We start from the raw sequence: 26,636 nt of genomic DNA, 5'->3' as shown, positions 1-26,636 counted from the left end.
AAAAGCGTTAAATTTGACACCGAAGCTATAAAACCCTTGACAAATGAAAAAGTTTCCCTACATGAACTTGATTTTGATTGACCGGCATGAGAGCTATTTATACATATGGTACATTATACAGGTCCGAACTGAACAATTTGATCGGAGATTGTACTGCTATTTTATACAATACGCCATGGCAAATTTTGTCAAATAAACAAATGTTTAATACAACAAATTAATTCGGATCGATCAGTTTGTATGTAAGCTACATATATCCAAAAGTGGTCCGATATCGCCGGTTTCGACAAATGAGCAGCTTCTTGGAGAATAAAGTATAGATTACTGAAAAACTGAGGGACAAATTCGAGTAGGTATATACAGACGGCTAAATGAACTAAACTCATCACGCTGACCATTTATATACATACATATGTATGCATGTTTGTATGGCATATATTTTATAGGGTCTTCGACGTTTTCTTTTTGAAATATATATATTACAAGAAAGTTGAAATATACATAACGTATATTACAAGAAATGAATTGAGTTATGAATTCGGCTACAAAATGTTGACCAAGCACGCCAATTGTAAATATGTACGCATGAAATAAGTCACCATTACAACAACAACTTTGTTTGACATTTCATTACTAATCATTTTGAAAGGAAAACATTGTTTGACCGTTTTCAACATTTTTATTTAATATGTATGTGTGTATGTATAATATTTAGCAATAGAGACATATCCAACTACCATCCGTAGCTTTGAAACTAATCTAAAATATTATTTTTATAATTTTTTTTTCACTTAAATAAAACATGATTGACAATAATATTTGTATGTAGCCTATGTGTTTAGCAGATTCTGTAACATATGTATGTATATATTTTAATTGAAATAAACTAAATTTTAGTTAAAAGCATACTATTGAATTATAATAAAAACTAACTAAACATGATTAATCGAAAACGATTACAATTCTTGTTTCATAATTATACAATAATCGATAACAGCAAAAAATTAATTGCAATAAAAACTATTAGAGTACATTTTTTGTAATAAATATATAGGTATATAGAATTTTATTGAAACTCGCACGCTCTCAGAATTTCATTATTTATTTGAGCCAGCAAATATTGGCATGATAAAGATATAAATTTAACTAAGTAATGTATTTGGAAAAAAATGCTAATTTAATTCGTTACAAAATGTAACAACGCTGCATGCCACAAAGCTCAAAACGAAAGCTCTGAGGGAAAATTGCAAAGAAGCAAAATAATGTTGCATACCTTTAGGATGTATGACACACATTTTGGTTTAAAAAGTGTACCGCATGTACGGTGTCACCCATTTTATTATTTTAAAATTATTTATGTTTATTTATAAAAATTATACAAACAACTGCGACCGAAAAATTACGATTTTACGCCCAACACATCCTAAAGGTATGCTACAATAAGAGCTGTGCCATTTTGTACAAGACCTCAAAACAATAACTCAACTTAACAGCTAAGCATAACCTTAAACTACATACAATACATATAGCTTTTCTTTTCAGGAATTTCTGAAAGCTACATTTTGAAAATGCCTTACGGTAAACAATAACTGCTGTAATCTATAAATTCATGAGTAGCTACTTCCCCAAAAGTTGCCATAAAGACATAGCATCTTACGTAATTTAAACGTACGCTCTGGCGCTCTACGATGACGCACAGTCACGTGATTGATAGAACAATATATAACCCGTCTCTGAGGACTTTTGTATATCCGACGTCAGACCGTAGAAATCCTCGATAGTTGAAGCCTCAATTTTATCGACCATATCATCGTCGAACAACAGCCAGAGCCCATGACTTTTCACAATACTAATGTAATGACCGCGATTCGGGCCCGATCCACAGTGTATAACCACGGCCATGAGATCGTACAAACGATCCGGATTGACGGCATCGTCCGAGGTGTTGAACAGACGCAGCTCCAGTGGGAACACGACGCGATGTGAGACCTTAATGTGGCGATTAAATTGTTCCATATACTTGAAGCGCTTCAAATGCAGCGCCAATATCATGGGTAGCTTCTTGACGCGCATGCGCTTTTGCGCCTCCTGATAGCTGCAGCAGTTGTCACACTTGAATTTGTTGTCCGAACACAGGGTCTCGGTGTTGCTAAAGCAACGCAAGCAATGCGTAATCGAGGTATTCTGATCTACGTCGACTTGTAGATCAAAGAAATTCTCATCTTTGCTACTAACGGTCTCGCAATTGAGGCAGCGTGTCTCCGACGTTAGTATGCCTTGAAAGATTTCATGCACCCACGTGGGTTCGGTGTTGGCCGCATTCGATTGCGTTGGCGTCGAGGCGCTATCGCCGATACCAATACCGACGCCGACGCCGACACCGTTTAGCGAGCCGGACGAATTGGTGCAGGTGCCATTGGACGTTGAATTCGAGGCAGTTGTCGATGTGCTGGTAGACGAGGACGATTTGCTGGCAGTAGAGGTGGCGCCGCCAACATTGCCGCTGCCATTAAAATTGGCGCCATTCTTGCTGGCATGCCGCTCGGCCAAAATGATCTCGTTAATATGATTGATTAGGAAATTGAGAAACTCGTGCGCATCCTGTTGCATGTAGTTGTCGAATTCCTCCTTCTCTTTGCGCAGACGTGCAATGAACTTCTTCGGTGCGATCGAACCGACTTTTTTCTTCTGCGTGGCAATGTTATAGAACAGATCGGCTAAGCAAGAGAGTAGCGTCTCTTTGGGGCGCTTATTCTTCGCCTTGTATTCGAGCACCTTCTCGCGGAAAGGCTTGCAAAAGTAGAGCGCCTGCAGCACAGAGTTGCTATAGCAAGTATTGCCGAAATTTACCAAACCAAAGTAATGCTCGTTGGCCGGAAAGAGATCGGAGCCGATCTCACGCTCCAGCTGCGATACATTTGCACCCATGGCAGAGAGTTTTTGTAGCGCTGGTATGGATTTTCGGTTCGAAACTTGGGTGTATGTGGTTTCCCTCCGCTTTAGTTTTCTTTTTTCAAGGGGTTAAAATGCACTAACACGTACGAAAAGCACCATCAACACCACCACCATCAACAACAACAAGAATTACCACATATACGAGCGACCGTTTTCTGTGTGTGTGCGTGCGTGTGACTTTAGACTATTTGTTATATATTGTTTGCATAGATTTAGGCGCGCAGACTTACAATACGATTTGCTCGTCTGAAAATATACAGAATTTTGAAGAGGGGATACACGTCAGTATACAAGCATTTTTCGTTTTCTTTTTTTTTTTTAATTTTTGTTTTTGTATTTTTCTAACTGTTAATATAATAAATCTAACACAAAAATATGGCGACAGTATAAAAAATATTTAAAACTATAAACGAAAGCAAAACAACAACAATCATAATAAAACTGATGAAGCAACAAACGAACAAGTAAATGCAAGATAATTACAAAAACAAAAATGCAGTGGGAATGCTATGAAAATAAGTAACATATAAACATAAATAATTTAAATACTTTGCAGTTTAAGCAAATCGCTGCTGGCGTGGGGACAAAGCAGCAACCAACTTTCTACGCACTTCTCTCTTATTTCTCGCTCTTGCTCTCGCTTTTATTGAGTGTAGCGTGTGATGCTGCAGCAAAAGTATTTTTGTAAAGTAAATTGAATTCATTTTTTTTGAAAAAAGAACGTTATTATCCCCTCTCCAAAATTTTCACGCGTAAATCTTCGCTTATAAATTTATTTGAGGTTATGTTTCTATAATAATTTATCATATACATATATATGCGTATAGAAGCTTTTATAAGAGTATCAAATATATATTTCAAAAATAAAATAATGTTTTTGTGGATAAACATATTTCAAAACTTAGGAGAAGGAAGAATAAGTTTCAAACGAGTTAATTATTTCTGCTAAATATTTATTTGTGTGAGTAAATATATAAAGAAAATAACAGAAATTTTTAAAGAAACGCAGTTTTCATTCATACAAGATCAAAACGACTACTTTTTTATTTGTAACGGGTTTTTCAATAGGTACGCTACAAAAGTAGACCAATAGGGACAGTAAACGACGCCATATTTTTCGCGCTCTTTTGACAATTCTCTTCAGTAAGGTTTGCCATTTCATCATGGAAAGATATACGATCCAACAACGAGTCGAAATTATTAAAATTTACTACCGAAATTCGGAGTCAGTGGCCTCAACTTTAAGAGCGCTACATCCAATTTATGGTCGTCATAATCGTCCTGACAGCTCAACAATTGAGCGTCTAGTGAAAAAATTTGAATCCACAGGCACAGTTCATAATGTTCCCGTGCCAGTGATACAAAGAAGTGCCCGTAGTGTCGAGAATATTGAAATTCCCGTTAGCACATCAATTGAGGAAGACCCAAATCAGTCTTTCACAAGTCGTTCTCAAGCGTTGAGCATCTCTGTGACGGCATTGTGGCGAATTTTGCGAAAAGATTTTGCTTACATCCTTACAAGATCGAACTGACGCAAGAACTGAAGCCGCTTGACCACCAGAATCGTCGTATGTTCGTGAATTGGGCTGAGCAACAACTTGACCACGATCCGGATTTTCATCGAAAAATCGTCTTCAGCGATGCGGTTCGTTTCTGGCTGAATGGCTTCGTCAATAAGCAAAATATGCATTATTGGTCAGGCAGCAATCCTCACGTACTCTATGAGTCACCATTGCATGCCGAAAAAATTACGGTTTGGTGCGGTTGATAGGGTGCCGGCATCATTAGACCGTACTTCTTCCGTGATGATCAAGACCGGCACGTTACTGTGAATGGGAATCGCTACCGCTCAATGATAACAGAATATTTTTGAGCCGAATTGGATGATACGGACTTTGACAATATGTGGTGCCAAAAAGACGGCGCCACAAGCCACAAGCCATAGCTAATGTCACAATCAATTTAATGGAAACCAAGTTTGGTGAACGTGTTATCTCACGAAATGGCCCAGTCAATTGGCCGCCTCGTTCGTGCGATTTGACGCCGTTAAACTATTTCCTATGGGGCTACGTCAAGTCTATGGTCTATGCCAACAAGCCAGCTACGATTGATGAACTTCGTATGAATATGATAAATTGCAGCAATATCGACCGATTTATGCTTGAAAGCCATTGAAAATTGAGTTCAGTGTCTGGACTTCTGCAAGCGTGCCCGTGTTGGCCATGTAAAATCGTGTTCCATACATAATGGCATTGAACGTACTTTCTCAGGAATAAAGACGTTCATTGATATCCAAAACCGTTTTTGTTTTATTAAAAAAAAAACTTTTATAGCGATCTTATTGAAAAATCCGTTATATGCAAAAAAAATATTAAATATTAATTTTTTTTTTAATTGTTTTCAATAAAAGATTTTTTTCAGATTTACCTTTCTTTTTACTCATTCAAAATAGAAATGAATTTTGAGCTGAATCTGTCTCTTAATCTCACAACATGACAAATTCTCTCGAAATTTGACAAAAGATCTTAAATCAACTTAGCAGTTTTATGTTCTCAAGTTTATGTGAGCTCATTTGTATAAAATTTTTTATCAATAAGCTATGCAAATCTAACTTTTATTGTAGTATGTTTCAAAAAAACGAATTAAAACTTTTATATTTTTTATAGAACATCATATCAAATAAACGTGCTAAGTCAATTTAGTGCTTTTGTCAAAAGTACACAGCATTAAACAGGCGTAATGTCTTGCGACTACGATAAATAATTACATAGTTAGCACTGTAATTATGATGTAATCACGTTCAAGGTGTTCAAAGATTTATCGCCACGGAAAGTTCATGGTTTGCACCACGCAAGTATTTGGTTAAAGTACTTAATGCTCATTAGTAAACAAGCATGTAAATATTTGTACGAGTAGTGGTTAACACTCGCTTGCTTTATTCGATGAACAAACGAATTGTAGAAGTCGTGAATACCGTTTTCATTTACCTTTATAATATACAAAGATATATAAAATAGTACCCGAAAATTGTAATTAAATTCTCCGGGTAAATGATATTTCAAAAAAAAAAAATATTTCGCCAAATTTTGTATTTCTAACCAAATTTCGTGTGCGGATGGACGAGAGATCGGTGAAGACATTTTCAACTGATGAAAATATCAAAAAAGTATGGATTTGGTGCTTTAAAATCGTCAGGCAAGTGTTCGAGAAATAGCAAGAAAGCTCGACATTCGTTCGAATGATTTCGGTGGCTATTTTGGGTACGAAACGCGTTCTAGCTCGACTCGTTCCGATTAAATTAAATTTTTTTTTTTTCAAAATAGTACCGTAAACAGGTCTCTTTGGGCACGCTTAATCGTGGCAATTCTGATCTCACATTCATGGAGAGTATTATAAGTGCCGATGAGACATGGGTTTATGAGTTTGACAGACAAACAAGTCAACAATCATCGGAATGAAGGGCGAAAAAAAAGCCGAAACCAAAAAAACCCCACGCGAAAACCGCTCAAAAATCAAGGTGATACTCATTGTTTCTTTCGGTATTCATGTTTTAGTGCATCATGAATTCGTTCCGTAGAGACAGACAGTCAATAAGGAGTTATAAGTATTTGGGCGTATTGAGGCATTTGCGTGAGAACATCCACTTTATGTTTTACCCCTCTTCATTAATTGTCTGCTAAGCCACGGCAAAAGCATACAGTTTTATACATTGCAATATATGTACATATGTATTAACAATTGTTTTCCAAATTGACATTGCCGATATATGCCAAATCACCCACTTATATTTACACGATTTCCTTAGCGGATCTTGGGCTATAAATCTACAATAAGACAATATTTATGATCTTTCAATTGACTTAGTAATAAGAGTGATGTTTTGTTGCAACAAAGTAAAAACTATGAATATGTACAGCACATTCAATATTTACTACTAAAGCTTGAGGAGAGCCTGGTTTAATGCTAAAGACCAATGACTTCAAAAAACGCCGCAAGAAGTAGTCTAATGGTGTTAAATCACAACTTCTTGGAAACCATTCAATGTCACAATTTCTTGAAATCATCGAATCTTCAAACCTTTCTCGCAACATTTCGGTTGGCGCCCCGAAACGTCTTGTTGGAACCAGATGTTGTCAAGATCAACTTCTTCCAATTGAGACCATAAAAAGGTGGAGGAGGTCGATCTATAACACTCTTCAATGGCAGTAATGGTGTCACCGGCTACATTTAGAAAGGAGATCGATCCGTACTCCGAAACGGTCAATTTAGGTAAACGTAATGGTTGTTCATGAATAATTAATGGATTTTCTTCGCACCAGAATCGACTGTTTTGTTTATTTAATGCACCACTCAGATGAAGGTGAGCCTTATCGGAGAAGATGATTTCTTAAACATCGTTTTCAAGTTGTTCGAAGGCAAAATCAGCAAATTCACCACGTTTACGCTGGTCCAATGGCCTCAGTTCTTGAGCGAGAACAATTCTTTCTCAAAATCCGCCAGGTTGTGGTTTGAAACAGTGCCAATTCTTGAGAACGTCTTGGAATGGACAAATTTTGGTTTTCAACAACGGCAACAATATTTTCATTACTTCGAGCGGTTCTTTGTCTTATTTGCTCTTGATTATTATGTCAAGAAAAGGTACGATAGAAAATTTCAACAATTCGACTAATAGCGAGGTCGACAGGTGGACGATTATTACGACCATAAAGGTCGCATATCATGACAAATTAAAAACGGCCGAAACGACAATTAGAAATCATATTACCCTATTGGAAAACCCGACATACATTTCTCTGCATTTTAGTAAATTGTAATTCTGGGAATTCCTGCTTTTTATAATCTGAACGGGGTACAATCGGAATCAAGTAATTGTATGGGCAACTTTTTCATTCTACGATATATCTTCACGAAATTTGGCATCGGTTATTTTCCTAGGCAATGTCTTTGAAGCAATTGCTCAGATTGGATCACGTTAACATTAAGCTGCCATACAAACTGAACGATCAAAGTTCTTGTAAGGAATCTGTTGTATTGGTCAGGGGTATCATAACGCAACGTTTTTTTCTTATTTATACATATTATTAGACACATATTGTATACATATACTACGACTTCAACATATTATACTCCTATTATACCATTCAATTCAAATCTGTTTTGTTATGCTGCATTAACTTCATTTTTTATACCTACTCATTAGAAACTTTATGCCACTTTTAGACCAGGATGTTATTTTAACAAGTGTTACGGACAGCAAATAGGCCACAAGTTCAAACTTTTGACATTTTTTTAATTAATTACTCTCTATGAGCCATCCTACTTGATCTAAGTTATAGTATAATGTTCTTTGGAAAGGCATGTGGATACAATTCTCTGCTTTTCTAAACTCAAGTGAAGCGAGAAATGTCGAAACTAGTAAAAAATTGGTCTTTTGCATACAAAATTGTATTGAAACGTTGGAGGATTACTACATCGGATTACTACTGTTCAGCTAATCACCACATAAAAAAAATAAGAAGATGATGATGAAAGAACGGCCAAAAATGTATGCCGGTGAATTGCTGACAGACATCGTCAACAATCCGATTCAGTTAGTAGACTTGAATTATAATAAGCCTTGTAATACTAATTTAGTCCATATTTCTTAAGAAAACACTACCTTTGTAATTTTTAAAAATATACAAGTGTTCCTAATAACTTGTTAAGCGGTGTAAGCATCAAAGCGGAACATACAGATAGTATGTACTTCAAATACAACTCTGTTAGTTTTACCCATTTTAGAAACCAACAAAAAGCATGCAATTTCATTAGAATTTTGCATGCAGAGAGCAACTTTGGCGTAGTTGCTGCGACTACAAAAAAAACCTGATTGTTTCTGATATTTTTTAATGCGAACGCTCTCGAATATTTTTACACCAGGTGATGAATGATATGCTTGATTGTAGATACTATATATGCATGTGTATACACAAGCCTTATGTGCTAACTGCACTACTCTTCAGCCATTCTGCCGAGATTCGCGTGTCATGCGGATGCTCAGCACATAACACAAGATGATTATGATTGCATAATTATTTATATTTTTAGTGTATGTGTGTGATGGTTAGTATGCAACCAGTTATTAATGTTTATTGATTTTGTTAATTTTTATACCCTGAACAGGGTTTATAAAGTTTGCTACGATATTTGAAATAGACAGAAGGCAACGTTGGAGGACCATATAAGTATAAACGAACAGCTGAGTCGATTTAGTCATGTTCGACTGCCTGTATATACATATATAAGTACATGGACTAGTCGCTCAGTTTTGGAGATCTTGATAAGAAATTTTGCAACTGTTCTTTTCTCACCAAGAAGCTGCTCATTTGTCGGAACGAACCACTATAGGATATAGTAGCAAAAAGCTCTGGCATTTGACGAGATAACGTCAGGAAATTTGGTAAGAATCATTATCTAAGGCAATAACGCAATCTCCGAAGAAATTGTTCAGATCAAACCACTGTAGCATATAGCTGGGGGCCTATTCTGTAACTCGATTCGAAAAAAAGTTTACTCGAATTTGGATTTTTCATATTCCGTAACTCGACTTTCGGATTTTCAAAGCAATTTTCGTATAAAATATTCGTTAGCTTTTGAGTTGTAGAAAGCAAAAACGAAAATTGTACGTATTTATTCTGGCACAGGGTGGTTCAACTTTCGCATAATTATAAAGTAGATCCGAATTTCGAATAGAATACATTTACGAATCGAGATACAGAATAGGGCCCCTGCCATAAAAACTCAATGATCGGATTCGAATTCTTGTAAGGAACATTTTGCATTTGTGAGGGTATACAACAAGCAAGCGCAGTTAACCTTTTTTTCTTATTTTTTTTTTTTTTTTGGTTTTTTGCATGGCTCAAGCTTTGCTGAGTATTGAATGTACCTTAAATAAGTTGACTAATATTTGCTAAAACTCATGTGTACGATCTTTTGTATGTTCAGCGGAAATATTTATTCTAATGTGCAATGTTCTTGACGGCTAGTGTAGAAATAGCAGTTGCAAGCGCTGCAGATAATCATTGGTGACAAAAGGCGAAACTGAAAATGATGTTCTGCTAACGCGGATACCAACAATGCTATGAAGACGCTCTTGACGCTTGAAGCAAAATATTGAAATTAGTAAAGTAATTGAAAAAGAAAGTGCAGTAAGAATTCAACAAATCAAAAACCACAAATTTTTCAAAGAAAAAATAGGAAAAATATGCCGTTCGCGACCGTAAGTGAAACCGTTAATAAAATAATACAAATTGAGCAGAAGAATTACTATTTTTCAACTATCTTAAATAAAGCGCTTGCTGTTCTTACTCACCGCCTGCATACTAAATGTAGCCTTACAACACCTAACGGTCAACGCTGACACAAAAGTGCTAAACACACTCAGGTGATTGCGATTTCTTAGTTAAAAACAATACTTACTATTGTTGTTATGCAAGTTAAGTGAAAGTGAGCGATAAAACAAAAAAATGTTTTTTTTTCAACCACACAGCTTAAATCAGCCGGGCCAAAGTAGCCGTCATGAGGTCATCACACTCGAGAACGCCGGCACCGCTGATGAGCAGCTGGTGGTTAGAGGCAATTATACCGTTGAACTCGGCCCACCGAACAAGGACGGTCTCATATTTTTAGCTATCACAGAGTATACTGCCGATAAAAATGGATATCATGTGCATTATCATATCGAGGCGAGACCGTTGTTGGAAACCCGGTTAAGTGGGAGTCTGTTAATGACTGCAGCGGGCTAAGAGAGCCAAGTGTTGTCGAAAGTGAAATTATAAATTCAAATAATATTAATTATTGAGTATTATTTTCTATATACTATATGCTTAATTGTGGTGATGTATTATGTTGTTGTATATACTCATATTTCCTAGGTTGTGAAGTCGCTTAAAACAAGTTGAAAGCTTAACTTAAGTCTAAAGAACTTAAATACATTTTAAATATATGTACAAAAAATTAGTTTTACAACTTTCAGTAGAGTTTAACCCGTGTCCATGATGCAGGATCATATTGACCGAAACAATATTTTCATGTTTTTAGGCATTATTTTACATGTTATCGATGACTCGTTTCTGTGCGACTACGAATGTATACGCTCGTATAGTCCTTCTATTTGCCTTGGTTTGAAAAAAAAACCATAGCAACCTTAAATCAGGAAAACTTACTACAAACTGTATCTTTATTGAGTGAGAAGAAATATATCGTCACCTAAAATGCAAAACAACGCAACATCAAAAAAATTATGTGGTGTAATGATGGGTTTTTGTTGTAGCATAATATTTTCAGCTTCCACTCTGAGATATAACCCATATATAACCCATATATAATCAATATATAACCCATATATAACCCATATATAACCATTTCATAACCAAAACTCAAATTTTGTTTGAATATGAGTGGTGTCTATTATATCATCTTTCCTTCGCCTGCAAACTTATGAAAAGTTATGTTATGTTATTTTGCATTTTAGGTAACAATATAAAATATATAAATTCCGAAGTGCAAATACAACAGAGATATCGATAAGTATGGATATCGCTCGCAATATCGTACCGACGAAATACCGATGGGGGAAAAACGGTTGGGTGAGGGTTTTTTAAAGACGGCAGCGAGCTAAAGAGTCGAATGATCTCGAAACATCTGTATGTGTTTGAAAGCATTGCAAATGTAAAATATTTCCTGTGAAATAATAAAATCAAATCAAATTAGTTTTTGATTATTATTTTAGGATAGTCTAAGTTGTGAAGTCGCTTAAAACAAGTTGAAAGCTAAAATTTAGGGTAGGATCCATAAAAATATTTTATATGCTTCCATAACCAAAACAAAAAAAAATAGTTTTGTAATTATCATTACAATTCACCCGTCGACAACGAGGCAGTGTCATATTGACTGAACATTATTTTCATGTTTCTATGCAATATTTGACATGTTATCGACGGCCCACTTCTGTGCGTCTCCGAGATCCTTTTGGTCTAGAGTAGTACAGCCGGAGATCTTCAAGATCCTTTTGGGATAGAGGAGAACTAGTTGATCTGAGCAAAATGCATCTTCATCTTGCCGCAATCGTCGGAATTCTTACTGGACATACATAGTCCTATCGGCATTCATACAGTAAGGAAAAAATCTTGTTGGACGCAAGTTGTCAAAGTTGTATGGAAGCATGTCAAGTGGACACATCCAGGCACTTTCTCCTCAATTGTCCAGCCTTTGCTGGGCTGAGGTTGAAACATCTCGGCAGTCTCGCATTCGGCGAACTGAGAGACCTAGGCCAAACTGCTTCTAACAAATTTGTATAGCGCTCGAAACGCTTTGTCGATTTGTGAGGTTCTTAGGATCAATTATATAAGAATTACAGGAACCACAACCGACTGGCTTTCTAAGCTGTCCCAATGAGATCACAGTCAGGATCGACTTTTCAACCTAATCTAACACACTATGGTGAAAACGTATATGTTTTGTATGTTTTTGAAACTTTAGCAAGATGTTTATACTGGTAAAAACTAAAAGACACCGTTAAAAAACGTAAAAGTCACGTTATACCATATTATAATAACCATAAAAAATAGACTTCTTTACGGTTAACTGAGCGTTTTACCGCATAAGAATTTGGCATTCGAACTGAAGATCACAGGATCTCAAACTCTCCATACGCATTCGGTGTCAATCATCTCAGTCTGCAAGGTTCGAACGCCACTGCTTATATAAAAGCGATTCAAAAAAAAACTCTAATTAGAAATAATAAATAAGCGTGTCTGATTTTCACCTCAATATAATATAATACTTCTTTCAATATAGCAGTGTTTAAGAGCATAATTTGCGTTAATTTAAAACTCAAACTAGTTAGTATTGGGTTAATCGCATTTCAATCAATCTTAATACGAAGGGAAGCACAGTCATTTGGTTAATTTCTGATTTGTCCTTGAATGTCATAATTTTCACGTAAGTACAAGTACATAAATACATACATACACATACAATTATGGCTGCTCGTTGGTCGTAAAATGAAGTTATATGAAAAAACAACCAAAATAATTGCATGTTCGACAACATGAAAATTTACAAACGAAATTACTAAGTTTGAGCCACAACATTACCACTCAATATACATGCATACAACAGTATGTGCCCGGTTAAACGCACCTCAAAATAATAAAATAAATAAATATACAAGATGAAATTGATTTGTTGGTCAGTTTCATTAGTTTCAAGCACTAACTTTATTTGCATTATATATGTATAATCTTAATTGAATCGTAGTTTAAAAATGAAAAATTTTTTAAAACTGCATTTAGTGTTCTATTCGCTCAATTAAGCTTATCACTTCTCAGTCCACGTACTATTATAGGCTATAAACTCCTAGCAAATCATACAGAAAGGGTCGAACAAAATCAAGGTTAGGGTGAGGATATTTGTGTATCCTTTTATGTAACGCCACCTGTGAAGTATATTATAGTTCGGGTGCAGCCGAAATAACCGATTTTCTTATAATTTTCTAATAATTTTGAAATAAAAAAATGCATATTTGTATTAGTAAGAGCATCGATATTAGTATTTAGTTTATTTCTAGATTTATTTTTATATTTTATTTAGAGATTTTAAACAATTATTCATGACGCTATTAAGCGTGCACTACTGTGTATACATATGTATAGACATACATACATATATAGGAAGCTTTAAAAATATTTATATGCACGACGGTTACGAACGAATATGAATGAATGAATATTTGGAAAATACACACAGCAATACATACACACATAGTTTTATATACAAATTCAATCGCAGCCACATAAAGACGAAATTTGTGAATGCAATTAGCAGACATATGTATATGTATATATAAAATGCTTGTAACTTTTGCTCGTTTATTTTTAATGACAGCCGAGCACGTGAGCATCCGCAAAATAAATATATTAAAGAAATCACAAGTGATTTGATTAAAGTTTAGCGTGTTTTGCGCCGCCGAGTGCCACTGCTACCCGAAAAGTGGCCGAAATTAAATTTTTTACAAAAGCCAGGAAGGCTATGAAATGGAAATTAAAAAAAAAAATAAAATAAATAAAAAAAAAAATAAATAAAAAAAAATAAATAAAAATAATAAAATAAATTTAAAAAAAAAAATAAATAAAAAAATAAAAAAAAACATAAAAATTAAAACAAAAAAATTAAAAAAATTAAAAAAATTAAAAAAATAAAAAAATAAAAAAATTAAAAAATAAAAAAATTAAAAAAATTATAAAAATTATAAAAAATTAAAAAAATTAAAAAAATTAAAAAAAAATATAAAAAAATAAAAAAATTAAAAAAATAAAATAAATTATAAACAATAAAATAAATTTAAAAAAAAATATAATAAATTAAAAAATAAAAAATAACTTAAAAAAATTAAAAAAACAAAAAAATTTTTTTTTTAATTGTAAATAAATTAAAAAAGTATACAAAATAAATTTGAAAATTAAAAAAAAATTAAATAAAAAATTTATTAAAAAATTAAATTAAATTGCTTTGTATAATGCACCTGAAATTTTAGTGGGAATAATTTTGTATGTACATATTTAAGTGAGTTTGGGTTGGTTTAAAATTACTAACCGCATATGGTACGCTTCAATGTAAATGTGAATTTATTCAATAAAATGTTAAGGTAAAACAGTAGCACCTTAAAAAACTAAACAAAAATTTACCGTTATTAGAAGTTTTACAAAATACAAATTAATCAAAATTTGTTGCAGAAATTTTGAAAACTTTCAAAATATATGTAGACTAACAAATTCATACCCAAAACTAACCAAATAGTCAAAAATTTATTTATTTATGAACTTACAGCCACAATCAAGCGTAGTAACGGGACCGCAACGCAGCTAGTTATAGGCTTAAAATTTCAAGTAGTTTTATATTTCCCAACAAAATGTTTATGCATTCTGCTTTAGCAAGTTTCGGAAAAGTTTATGCTAATTTATCATGCAATCAAGCAGAATGCAATGAAAGCAAACTAGCGAGGCGTGTATTTTGAAATTTTTTGAGGAAAACCATTGCGCTTCCAAATGCAATTGGAGCCCAAAAGTTGGAATTGTTAGCACAAAAGCGCAAATACGACGAAATTAGCATTATTTCACAAACGAAATCACAAACAAAAACCCACTTGAAGATTGCTTCATTTTATGACACATTTTATTTTCTTCCGTTATTCAGTTCCGCTTAGATACATACACACACAGAGACACACACACAAATTTGCAGCTGCTGCAAAGCACTTAAATAGTGTTAACCCTCTGGTATTGGGGATAGGCTTGTGAGGTGAAAGTGATTAAACCGTTAAATAATGATAAGGTCTGTTTATTATGTTTTATTTATTTATTTATATAATTGCTGTTGTTGTACCTACCGTGTTCAAGAGTTCCTTTCTTTCCTTCACCAACACCTTAATTTATGTACGTATGCGGTTGAGTTGCTTTTACGAAAGGTGTTCGCGGGCCTTCATCAATACTATGAATCTCTATAATTATTTCACTTTAATATAGATGTTGTTGATGTTGTTGTTGTAGTAATCGCTTAGTTTCTGCTGTAAGAAATTTAATGCGCGCTGATGCATTAAATCGATATGAAAAACTTGGCGTTTTCGTTAATGAGTTTTGATTTTATAGAAATTTAGTTTGAAGTTTGGCCTGCAAAGGAGAAAAGAAAAAATGTTTAGATAAAATGTAGATAAATTGGAGTTTAATTGGATATTTTAGATAAATACATATATAACCACACAGACTAAATTGCTACGCTGAAATTAAACAACAAACTACTCAGAAAAAAATAGTTTGCTACAATAGCGACTGAAAATGTACTAACTTGAAAGAGTGCAGACTTGTACCAATTAAAAAATTAACCAAACCGAAAAAACCAGGCTTGTACCAACTGAAGAACGCTTTATAAACCAATTTTAAATTCTCTTTTATTTTTCATTTATTTAAAAGCACCACTAGTTCGTTGCATGTATGTATATTTTGAACCCGCTGCTTATGTGGGAAAAGGTATAGTTCGCTGCCTCGTTCGGATTATTTATACTAGTCCGACATCAGCTTTTACGAATATTCAGTTAATTTTAAAGCTTCAAAAAATCAAATTATTGCCCAAAACTTCGCCTTTTTCGCCACGCACGAACAAAAAACAGTCAGTGAACCAGAACAGACCATAAAACCAGTAAGTTGCGGCAGCAGCAGAAATACTCAAAACAATCGCGGCAAAACGACCCAAAAAACTCTTAAATAAGTACAACGCCTGCCTCGAATATGGAATGTTTCCTGAAATTGTCCTAATCAGCAAGAGAAAAAAGTTATCCCACCTTGCCATCAGGATACTACCAACTATGCATGCTCCACACAGCGGAAATGCTCTATGAAAGACTATTTAAACATAGACTGGAAATGGCTAGCAATGAAGCTGACGGACTCTCCCCCAGACAACCCCGTTTTAGACCCGGAAGGTAAATTCTAGACGTTATCCGAAGCATCATTGAAAGTATAGAAGTCGCACAGCGTAGATGTCCCTAATACAACCGAGTATTATATTTGCAGCAAAAATTCCTACTATCTTAGAAGAATAATGGCCAACATAGGATCGCCCACACAAAAAAAAGAGAAAGCTCTTAATGTCAACAACCACCTGCGTCTTACTATATGGGGCAGAGATTTGAGCAGATGTGCTAAAAAAGAAAAACCGACTTAAGGGGGGAGCCTGATTTAGAAGCTTCGAAAAATCGATTTGTTTTTTGCTTAAATCTCTTTAAAAAATATCTAAGAATAGGTTCCGAAAATTATAGATGGAAATTCGAAATATTTTCGAAGCTAGAAGGGAAGTAGTGACGGAGCGTTTAGCAGATATATTTGTATTAGCGCTTTGGCAGAAAGCGAAAACTTTGACGAGCGATTTCTCGGTTTGTAATTTTTACGATTTTACTGTATTGGCGGGCAAGATAGAAAAACAACTAAACGTCGGATCGAATTGGGGCAAAATTTATTATCTTTGCCATTAAATTATCTCTATTTAAACTAAAAAAAACTTAGAAGAATCATGTTTGAACATATTTTTAAACAACATAAAGTGGAAAATTTTTGGCAAAACCCATTATTTTTTTTCAAGTTTTAAAAAATTGTAGAATTTTACACTTTTTTTAGAACTTTTTTAGTTTAACTAGAAGATATGTTATTAAAAAATATGAATCGATTTACATTTTTTGTTTCAGATAGAAATTGCGACCTACATCGTGCCCGCCGTCCGGCAAATGCACTTGCGAGATGCATCGGGCAATTGCTTCCCAAAAGCAGAATATAAAAGATTTCGTATTAAAACAATGTGAGAATGATGTTTAAATATATAACTATAAACCGCAGAAATTTCGTTTTAATCAATTAATTCTTTCCCTCCTAAAGACATCCTCAAAAAAAATCGATTTTTTGAAGTTTCTAAATCAGGCACCCCCTTAAGGTATTGTCCAGAGTGTAGCGCATTGCAACCCTCAGAGTTGCAGCAGCTTACCGAAAAAGTCGTTTTCCATACATTTTGTACAATAATTCCTGCGAAATTACGTAAAGATATCTTGTCAAATAAAAATGTTTGCCTTACAAGAACTTATTTTCAATCGATCAGTTAGTTTAATAGCTAAATGCTATAGTTTTGACAGATGAGCAGCTTCCTGGGGTGAAAAGGACATGGGCAATATTTCACACCAATATCTCAAAAACTGAGATACTAGTTCGCGTATGTACAGACAAAAGCATATGGCTAAATCGACTCAGCTCGTCACGCTGATCTTTCATCTCCTTATAAGTACTTTATCTTTTTATCATTTATTTCTTTATAAGTACTTTACAGTGTCCGTCGTTTCCTTTGAGGTGTTACAAACGTCAAGGCAAATTTAATATATCTTGTTTAGGATATAAATATTAATGGAAAGATATACTTTTAAAGAAGTACTACCGGTACCATCGATAGATTGCCCAAACGCTCCTTTTATGAAAACTAAATTCGAAAAAGATTTAAAGTTAATCTGGATAACGATTTCAAAACAAAGACTTGATATGCGAACAAGAGATGAATTATGATGAAGAATATAAACCAAACAACATGACGATTCCTTTACTGGAAATACTTAGAGCTCCTTAAAACTATATACTCATTACTTAAAAACTACTATACTCATTAGAATCACTATAATTAGTATTCCCTAACATCTCAGCAATTTGAAAGAAACTAACAAATTAATCAAAAACATTGCAAATCATTTCATGAAACTTAAAAAAAAACTTTAAATTATAGAATATATTTAAATTAGCTTTCATGTATACCAAGAATATGTGTACACTGAATGAGTAACAAGCTTCTGGGACAAACATAATTATACATATTCGCTGGAAGCGATAACCTCTAGCACCCCAAGAGCATTAGAACCGCCTAGCATGCAACACAAATTCAGTAAATAATCCCGTACTTATCAACGTACATTGCATAGACGAAACTAATCACAGCAACAGTTTCGCACTTCGGGCGTCAGCGACGGCATTCAGTACGCTGTGGAACTTAGTACACAAACTTACAACGTAAAGCAAAGCGAACGACTGGACTATGCTTGAGGCCAGACTATGGAACAGTATTATCCTAGTGTTTTGGATTGTCATTGTCGCAGGTGCAGAACGAAATCATCCGACAATATTACGCAAACGCAACGAAATGACCAGGTACATGAATTTGCACGCCAATCCGTGTAAGGACTTTTACGAATTCGCCTGCGGCAGTTGGGAACAACCTTACGTACAAACACGATACGAGCAGCCGATACTGAAAGATATGGAAATTTATTTACGTACGAAAGTGGATCACGATTTGCGCAATATGCTGCAGGAACAAACCAAATTGGAGGATGGCTTGAATGGACGTAAATTAAAAGATTTTTATATATCCTGTACGGCGGCCGAACGGAATGGCGTCGCACAACAGGAATACTTCAGTCAGATGATCGAAAAGCATGGTGGCTTCCCAGCGATACCGGGTTCCAATTGGCACATGCGGAGCAATAACTATAATTGGCAAGATGTGGTGGGCACGTTGCGCTTTCAATACGGCATGAATATATTGGTGGGTGTGAAGATTGGCGTCAATTATTTGTACCCTTTCGAGGATAGCGTCTACTTGAGCGAACCGGACACCTTTATACCGCCGGAACTGTGTAGTGCGGAGGGTACCAATAGAACGGACTTACGTTCCGAAGAGTATGCGATAATTGAAAATGAAGTGGCCGAAAATCTCAGCATGTGGCTAACGCTTGATATGGAGAAGGCGCAAGTGATTGCCTCCGATTTGGTGGCGTTTGAGTTTAAACTTTGCACCGGTATAAAGAGATGGGATATCAGCCAACTTGCCGTGAACAGCAGTTATAATAGTGATATACGCAAGACGCTTTACGATTTTACATATCAATACGATAATAAAATCGACTTTGTCGCGGCCACTTTTGGCACACAAATACAAAAACCCGTATTCATGGGTAACGAGGCGTACTACAAGCAGCTTGTTAAAACCCTGGACTCTACGAATAAGACGACAATCGCAAACTACATTATGTATCAGACATTGGCGGCCTTAAGTTTCCCACATACGGATCAGCCGAGTAGTCGTGCTTTGTTCTGTTTGGAAAAGGCAAAGCGCTACTTTCCGAAATTTCTCGGTGAGATGTATCACAGAAATTATGTGAATGTTGCTGCTAGGGATGATGTGGTCAACATGTTCGACAAATTGAAAGAATCTTTCCGCCAGAGTTTACAAATACCCTGGATCAGGGAGCATACACGCCGCATTGCTGAGAGCAAACTGGCAGAGATGCATCTGGCCTTCCCCTACTATGGCAAAATGGAAACAAGTAGTATAAACATAAATCGCAGCGATTATTGGCACAACTTGGATATACTAATGAAAGATCGACAAGAGGCGCAATTCCAACGCATTTTCCCGCCACCACATCCGAATATGTTTGATCAAGTAGAATCGTACGAAACGAACATTTTCTATAGATCACAACATACACGCTTCGAAATGGGTTGGGGACTACTGCAGGAACCGCTCTATCTTACGCAGTACCCGAACTCGATGCGTTACGCTGCGATCGGTCATAAGCTATCCTCGCTGTTGGCCAGCGCCTTCGATGACATCTCGTGGAGCACATCGCCTAACGGTGTATTAAATTGGGATCAGACTACAGCTACGGAGTATCGCAATCGTAGCGAATGTTTTCGTCAACAGATCAGCAATTATCTCTACAATGATCCCGCGTTGTTTACAAATACTACACTTTTGCGCCAAATAATAGCACAAAGTGCTGGTTTAAATGTAGCATTCGACGCTTATTTGAATTGGTTGGCATTTCAACAGCCCACTGACGATCACGAGACGCTATTGAGAGAAACTCTGCCCGAATTCAACTTCACCAACACACAACTGTTTTTTATTGCCTTCGCGCAAAAACATTGTAGCGCTGGCGATGCGGGCTCACGGCGGTCCAGTACGAAGGGATCCGCGCGCACACTCAGTCCACTTGAACGGCATACGATCGAACGCTACCTAGTCAACGGACCGCTGAGAAATTATAATGAATTCGCGCGAGACTTTGGCTGTCCGATGGGCGTGGAGATGAATCCGCCGGATAAATGTGTTATTTATTAGTTGCTAACATAAATGTAGATCTAAATTTTTAGACATAAATTTACGTAATGTAAATAAAAAACTTAAAAAATACTTTTGAGAAAATAAATCATGATTGAAAAGGCATTTTTGAGTTTGTGGAATAAAAAGATGAAGGATGAAGTCAGGTGTAGAAGTTCACGCAGGAGGATGGATCCACGCAAGTGAGGAAAGTCTCTGAGCGCCATTCGTTTGGGAGTGGCCAGAAACGATTATTTTACATATGGCTCAAGCAGCTCACGACTTCCGGTCTTAGACCAAGTATTCTCCGTTTGAAGGCGAAACATTACCTCCCCAGGGTTGGGTTTAAGACCCGCCATGTAAAGAACACTACCAATGAAAAGAAAAAGAGTGTCTACGCCAATCAGGAACAGTAAATAAAAATTCCAAAAACTAACACACATTCTTTCCATATTCAACGAAATAATTGAGCAGCCTGCGAAGAGAAAGTATATGTGAGATAGCTATGTGCTCGGTATTAGTAAAGTAACCGCTAGGAATATTTAAGACTAAACCGAATTAGTTCGGTTAAGTCGAAGTTGCTCTAGTTCCGAACTCGAAATTTATTTGACTACCTTTATACCACTAGAATTTTGTAGTAGACCTTGACCAACTATTTGAGTTGATGTCTCGAACCCGCTCAATTTTGGTATTTTGATTTTAAAAAAGTAATTCGGATATCCTTGCTTAAGCTGATTTTACCAACTGGAAACCCTACCCTGTTTTTACCCTTGTAATCTTTCTATCTAAGAGAGAATCTTTCGATCGTTCAAGCTAAAATACTTCAGAGAGGAATATTTATTTTGGCGTATATTTTTAGAATTCTTTACCAAATCAAATTCGTTTCAACGCACATGGCATTGTAAACAAAAATATCGCTTATGTATAGTGATGACCTTTGAAAGCTCAAGCGCCTTGGCGATTATTTTATAATAAAGCTCAGCTTATCAGCAAAATGTGCTGTTGTTGGAGACGTTGGTGTAGACAGCAAAATTATGGTTTTTGAAAGTATTGAAACATTTTCAACACTTCAGTACTGTTTCCAGTCTGACTACGACAAAATGCATAACACTGGAGCGCTGACCCGAGTTTTACCGCTAACTTTAAGCTGCATATTGGCTTTATGCAGTCTTGTGCCGCAAGCTGTGGCGGAACGCGGCACAAATGGACGCGAAAGGGAGGAGCAAATCATGCGCAATGCCAAGGCAGCAGAGGTACTCAGATATATGAACCGACAGGCCGATCCATGCAATAACTTTTATGACTTTGCATGCGGCAATTGGGCGTCACATCAACCGACATTGTTGGAGGGTGATGCGCCTATATCCGTACAAAGTCAGTTGGCGCAACGCGTACGAAAGGACGTACAAATGCTGCTCGATGCCGACGCACGCGGCAAGGGTAGGACGAATTTGGATGAGCGTAAAGTTAAGGAGTTCTACAAGTCGTGTATAGTAGTCGAACGCTCTTCGTCGTTACAGCAAGCCTTCCTCATGAATTTCATAAAGGAATATCACGGCCTGCCGTTGCTAGCGGGCACCAACTGGAATATGAACTATGACTGGGTGCAGGTAGTTGCGCGTTTGCGTTTGAACTATGGTTTCGACTATCTGATTGGTATGGAAGTGGTGACGAGTGAGCATTCGCTACCAGGTAAAGCGGTGATACAATTGACCGAACCGGCGACGTCATTGTTACCGCGACACTTGTGCAGCGCAGGTGCTACTTTGGATACGCGGGTTGCTGAAAAACTTACTGCGCAATTGCAAACTGAAATCGCCTTGGACTTACAGTCTTGGTTTGGGCTGAAAGATGACGAAACGGAACGCGTCGCTGGCGATATTATACGTTTCGAGCTTGAATTATGCCAATATATGAGAGAGGCTGAATCATTGCCGCCATCCGAGAATGATGAGCCCGAACCGAATGTTTATGAGGGACGAGATTTGGCGAGCCTTTCAAAGAAATTTGGTAACATAATCAATTTCAGAAAGTATTTGGAAACCAGTCTCAACTCAACCGTTGCAAACTCGGAGATCGTCATGAAATCAACGAGTTATTTTAAACATTTGGCACGCATAGCTCGCTCGAACCCGAGACCAACGCTAACCAATTACATAATGTATCGCGCACTGGCGGAAATCAACTTTCCACGCAATGAAACTAGTACTCCAAGAGCGGGACACTGCGCGCAATTGGTCATGCGCTTCTTCCCCAAAGTTGTCGGTGAGATATATAAGAATAAATATCAACGTAGCGAAATTAGAAGCGATGCTGAACAACTTTTCGACAAAATCAAAGGCACTTTGAGGGAATCTTTAAATGTAAATGATTTATCGGAAAATGCACAGGGAGCGTTGCGTAACAAACTGCTGGCATTTGAGAGGTTACTCTTCCCCATCTACAAGGGTGTCAACTTACGTGATCTGCCGCTAGAACACACCAATTTCTGGCAGAAACAAGATATCGCCATGAAGTTTAAGGGATACAAAGAGCGTCAGCGTTTCTATGGTGGCGATCCCGAGTTGGATGAAAGCCTCGTCGAAGCGTTTGATGTGCGTATGCAGTTGCTGGATAATGGCATCATGACCGGCTGGGGACTGCTACAACCGCCCTTCTATGATTACAATTACGCCAAGTCTTTAAAGTATGCGTTGCTGGGTCCACTTATTGCGCGTGAACTGGCGGCCGCGTTGATACCCGATGAGCTGGAGACAGAGCTTACACGTGATGACTCGATTATGGAAATTTTCAACAATGTGACCGAATGCTATCGCACGCAGTACAGCAACTACTTGTATAATATACCGAATGTATTCTACAATGCCAGCAAATTGCGTGAGCTAATGACAGATAGCGCTGGCTTGAATATAGCTTTCAAGACCTATCTCGATTGGCTGGCTGGGGTGGATTCGAGTGAACGACAAATATTGTTGCGTGAAACCCTGCCTGGTGTGGACTTTACCAATACACAGTTATTTTTCATCATTTTCGCGCAATCCCGTTGCCATGCCAAATATGTCAAGGAAATGCCGCCAACATTTCTACCGCTGGATACGCACACAGAAGAACTCTTCAATGTTAATGGCGTCTTGGGAAATAATGTGGAGTTTGCGCGTGAATTTGGCTGTGCGCTGGGCACGGATATGAACCCAGATGACAAATGTACTTTGTTTTGAATTTAGAAAATTAAAGTCCAAGCAGCAAAACGTTTAATGATTTTTTGTTCGATTTGCCTTTTGGACTCGTATTCGAACAGTTTCAGTTTCTATGCTTAAAACTATAGCATCTATATAAGATCCGAAAATTGTATATCAGAAGAGCTCTTGTTTATTTATAATATGGTATGTTTCAAAAATAAATTTTTCATGAAAATTTAACCCATGAATTTAAATTTTGTGTCTCTATTATTAAAAAAAACGCTTCTTAAAAAAAATTTTCGTTTGAAAATAAGGTTCCTTTTCCGATATTAGGTTGATAAGGTGAAAAAATAAATATTTTAAATAAAAAAAATGACAATGTGTTTTGGACATAAAAAGGTTAGTTTAGCGAAAATTTCGTGAAAGAAAAAAATTAAAAAACCCAAAAACTTTGTTATTTGCGACTTAAAATAGCCCGTAAATTAATTAACTGTTCATATTAATTGTAACGGGCCTTTTTTTGACAGATCACGCTTGAGATGTATCAAGCTGTCATGTTATTTTGGTTCGGTATTGTTTGTCATTTCATCATGGAAAGACTTACGCCTACGAAAAACGTTTACAAATCGTTCAATTTTATTAGTAAAAGCGTGCGCTTCGCCAAACTTTTATTCAATATAATCGGCCTACCGAACGTACTATTCACAACACCATCGCCCATCCTGAAACCTAGCATTCACTATTGGATAATATTCGACCAAATAGATCACGTCCAGCACCCAGTGAAGACTGTGGAGAGTCGATTCGGCGCCGTTCGCAGCAACTCGGACTGACGAATGGAACGAATTGGCGCATTCTACGTCGAGATCTTGAATTGAAAGCGTACAAAATAAAGCTTGTGCAAAAATTGAAGCCACTCAACCTTCTAAAGCGATTCCGTTTTGCTCTATGAGCTCTTGAAAAGATCCAAGAAGATCCGACGTTTTCGAGCCAAATTCTGTTCAGCGAAAACACAACGGTTTGGTGTGGCTTGTGGGCCGGTTGAATGATCGGTCCATATTTCTTTAAAAAATTATGCCGGTGTGAACGTAACCGTCAATCGTCGTTATGGCACCATGATAACCGACTAGTTGGTACCTGAAATTAAAATCGGCAATATTTGGTTTAAACAAGTCGGCGCCACTTCCCACACATCTCACTAGTCAATGGATTTATTGAGAGAACACTTTGGTGACTAGGTAATTTCACGTTTTGGGCCGGTCGATAGGCCACCAAGATCGTGTGATATTACACCGTTAGACTTTTTTCTGTGGAAAAATGTAAAGTACAAAGTCTGTGCGGACAATCCCGCTTCGATTCAGCGACTTCGGTACGCATTGCACGGCAACTCTAAGGAAGTGCATTATCCACTAGCGTAAACGTGATGCGAAATCGATCCATGGTTTTTCGGATTACCGACAAAAGCTGGGCGTCTACATCGGCCGAATTTTGGCGATACGTCGTGCGTACAAAATTATTATTTGGTAATAAATTTGCGCAATTTACAAACATTGTTCCAGAGTAGTACGTCTGTTCACTATGATATGGCAAACTGAATATAAATCGAGGAACAGCTGTACAAAAGACCAGCGTCACCCATAAGTTCTAAGTATAAATTAATTCCTCGGACCAAAAAACGATGAAATACAATAAAATGTTTTTGTTTGCAGGGCCATCAACTTTAGATATCTACAAAAATAACATTTCTAAATACCTATTTTTAAAAGTTTTATGGAAATATCACAGTACTTAATTTGAAGTAAAAAATTTATAAAAATAAATACTTGTCAAGAAAAGGCAATCTCAATCAGTAACAGGTTAAACACTCACGCATAAACGATCGGATTTACAGTTTCACAAAGCATACCTGCAAAACAAAGAAAGAAACATTTTATTAAGTATAAATAATTGAAAGCGTAATATGAAATAGAAATACGTTTAAGAAAATATGTGTAGGAATAAATAGAATGAGATTATATCAGTATTTGTTATTAATAATGGCTGGCGTCAAAACGCAGAGTATGAAAAACTTTTTGGTTTGTTTCAATCAGCTACGGAAATCAATAACTTTATGGAGAAGACTACGGAATTCCACAAATTAAAGCTGCTCAGAAATTGGGCATAAAGTGTGGGCAAGCAATAAAAAAAACTAAAATGGGAATTATATGCACAGCTTCAATCAAATTAAGCTAACTGTCAATCAAATAAACGGTATTATTACAAGCACGCCTTAAGTAGCTTAGAGATGTAGAAACGCGCCATAAGTTGTTTTCAGTTTTTTTTGTAAAAGAACTATTACTATTTTTTATTTTGAATAATATTTTTACTTTTACATTTTTTTAATTTTTTCTATTATTTCTTGTTTTTATTTTTTATTACAATTTTTAAATTTCTTTGTTTTTAATTTTTAAATTATTTTATTTCAGTTTTTCAAATTTTTGTTTTATTTTTACTATTTTTTATTATTTATAATATTTTAATTGTAATTAATTTAAGTATTTTAAGTTTTTTAATTATTATTTTAATTTTAAATTATTATAAATTTAGCTTTATTATTATTTTTAGACTTTTTTTTTTTTGGAGTTTTTTTGTTTTTTAATTTTTTCTTGTTTTAAATTTTTAAACTATTTTATTTAAATTTTTCAAATTTTTATTTTATTTTACTATTTTTATTATTTATAACATTTCAATTTTGTTAATTATTTTAATTTTTAATTTATTATAATAATTAAAATTTTT

At 35.8% G+C, this 26,636-nt stretch overlaps 3 protein-coding genes across 3 annotated transcripts in view; 2 read left to right on the top strand and 1 right to left on the bottom strand.

Moving 5' to 3' along the window:
- Positions 1 to 642: 642 nt before the first annotated feature.
- LOC120766863 (ubiquitin carboxyl-terminal hydrolase 46) overlaps positions 643 to 26,636 on the bottom strand; it is a 55,162-nt gene continuing 29,168 nt past the window's right edge. Inside the window, exons 2-3 of the mRNA XM_040092594.1 lie at positions 15,383 to 15,662; positions 643 to 3,201 (exon numbers count right to left, since the gene is read on the bottom strand). Coding sequence (XP_039948528.1) covers positions 1,684 to 2,928 — 1,245 coding nt within the window. The 5' untranslated portion in view covers positions 2,929 to 3,201; positions 15,383 to 15,662 and the 3' untranslated portion in view covers positions 643 to 1,683. The remainder of the gene's footprint in view (positions 3,202 to 15,382; positions 15,663 to 26,636) is intronic.
- Positions 10,186 to 11,003, top strand: LOC120766868. Its single transcript, XM_040092598.1, has 3 exons — positions 10,186 to 10,213; positions 10,287 to 10,378; positions 10,484 to 11,003. The coding sequence occupies exons 1-3, from the start codon at positions 10,199 to 10,201 to the stop codon at positions 10,737 to 10,739; spliced, it is 363 nt and encodes a 120-aa protein (XP_039948532.1). The 5' UTR covers positions 10,186 to 10,198; the 3' UTR covers positions 10,740 to 11,003.
- Positions 18,495 to 24,058, top strand: LOC120772523. Its single transcript, XM_040101230.1, has 2 exons — positions 18,495 to 20,699; positions 21,662 to 24,058. Exons 1-2 carry the CDS (start codon positions 18,610 to 18,612, stop codon positions 23,895 to 23,897), a joined length of 4,326 nt encoding a protein of 1,441 aa, XP_039957164.1. The 5' UTR covers positions 18,495 to 18,609; the 3' UTR covers positions 23,898 to 24,058.

The sequence above is a fragment of the Bactrocera tryoni genome, chromosome 1, assembly GCF_016617805.1.
Source record: "Bactrocera tryoni isolate S06 chromosome 1, CSIRO_BtryS06_freeze2, whole genome shotgun sequence".
NCBI lineage: Eukaryota > Metazoa > Arthropoda > Insecta > Diptera > Tephritidae > Bactrocera > Bactrocera tryoni.
The sequence above is the reverse complement of the archived record's forward strand: the minus strand, read 5'-3'. Positions and strand labels throughout refer to the sequence as shown.

What these genes read in the sequence shown, in the direction of transcription:
- LOC120766868 (XM_040092598.1), top strand. An exon ending in AAAGTGCTAAACACACTCAG is followed by an intron (nt 10,379 to 10,483) that starts GTGATTGCGATT and finishes TCAACCACACAG; the next exon opens with CTTAAATCAGCCGGGCCAAA.
- LOC120772523 (XM_040101230.1), top strand. Translation starts at nt 18,610, where the DNA reads ATGCTTGAGGCCAGACTATGGAACAGTATTATCCTAGTGTTTTGGATT. An exon ending in GATAAATGTGTTATTTATTA is followed by an intron (nt 20,700 to 21,661) that starts GTTGCTAACATA and finishes AATAAAGCTCAG; the next exon opens with CTTATCAGCAAAATGTGCTG.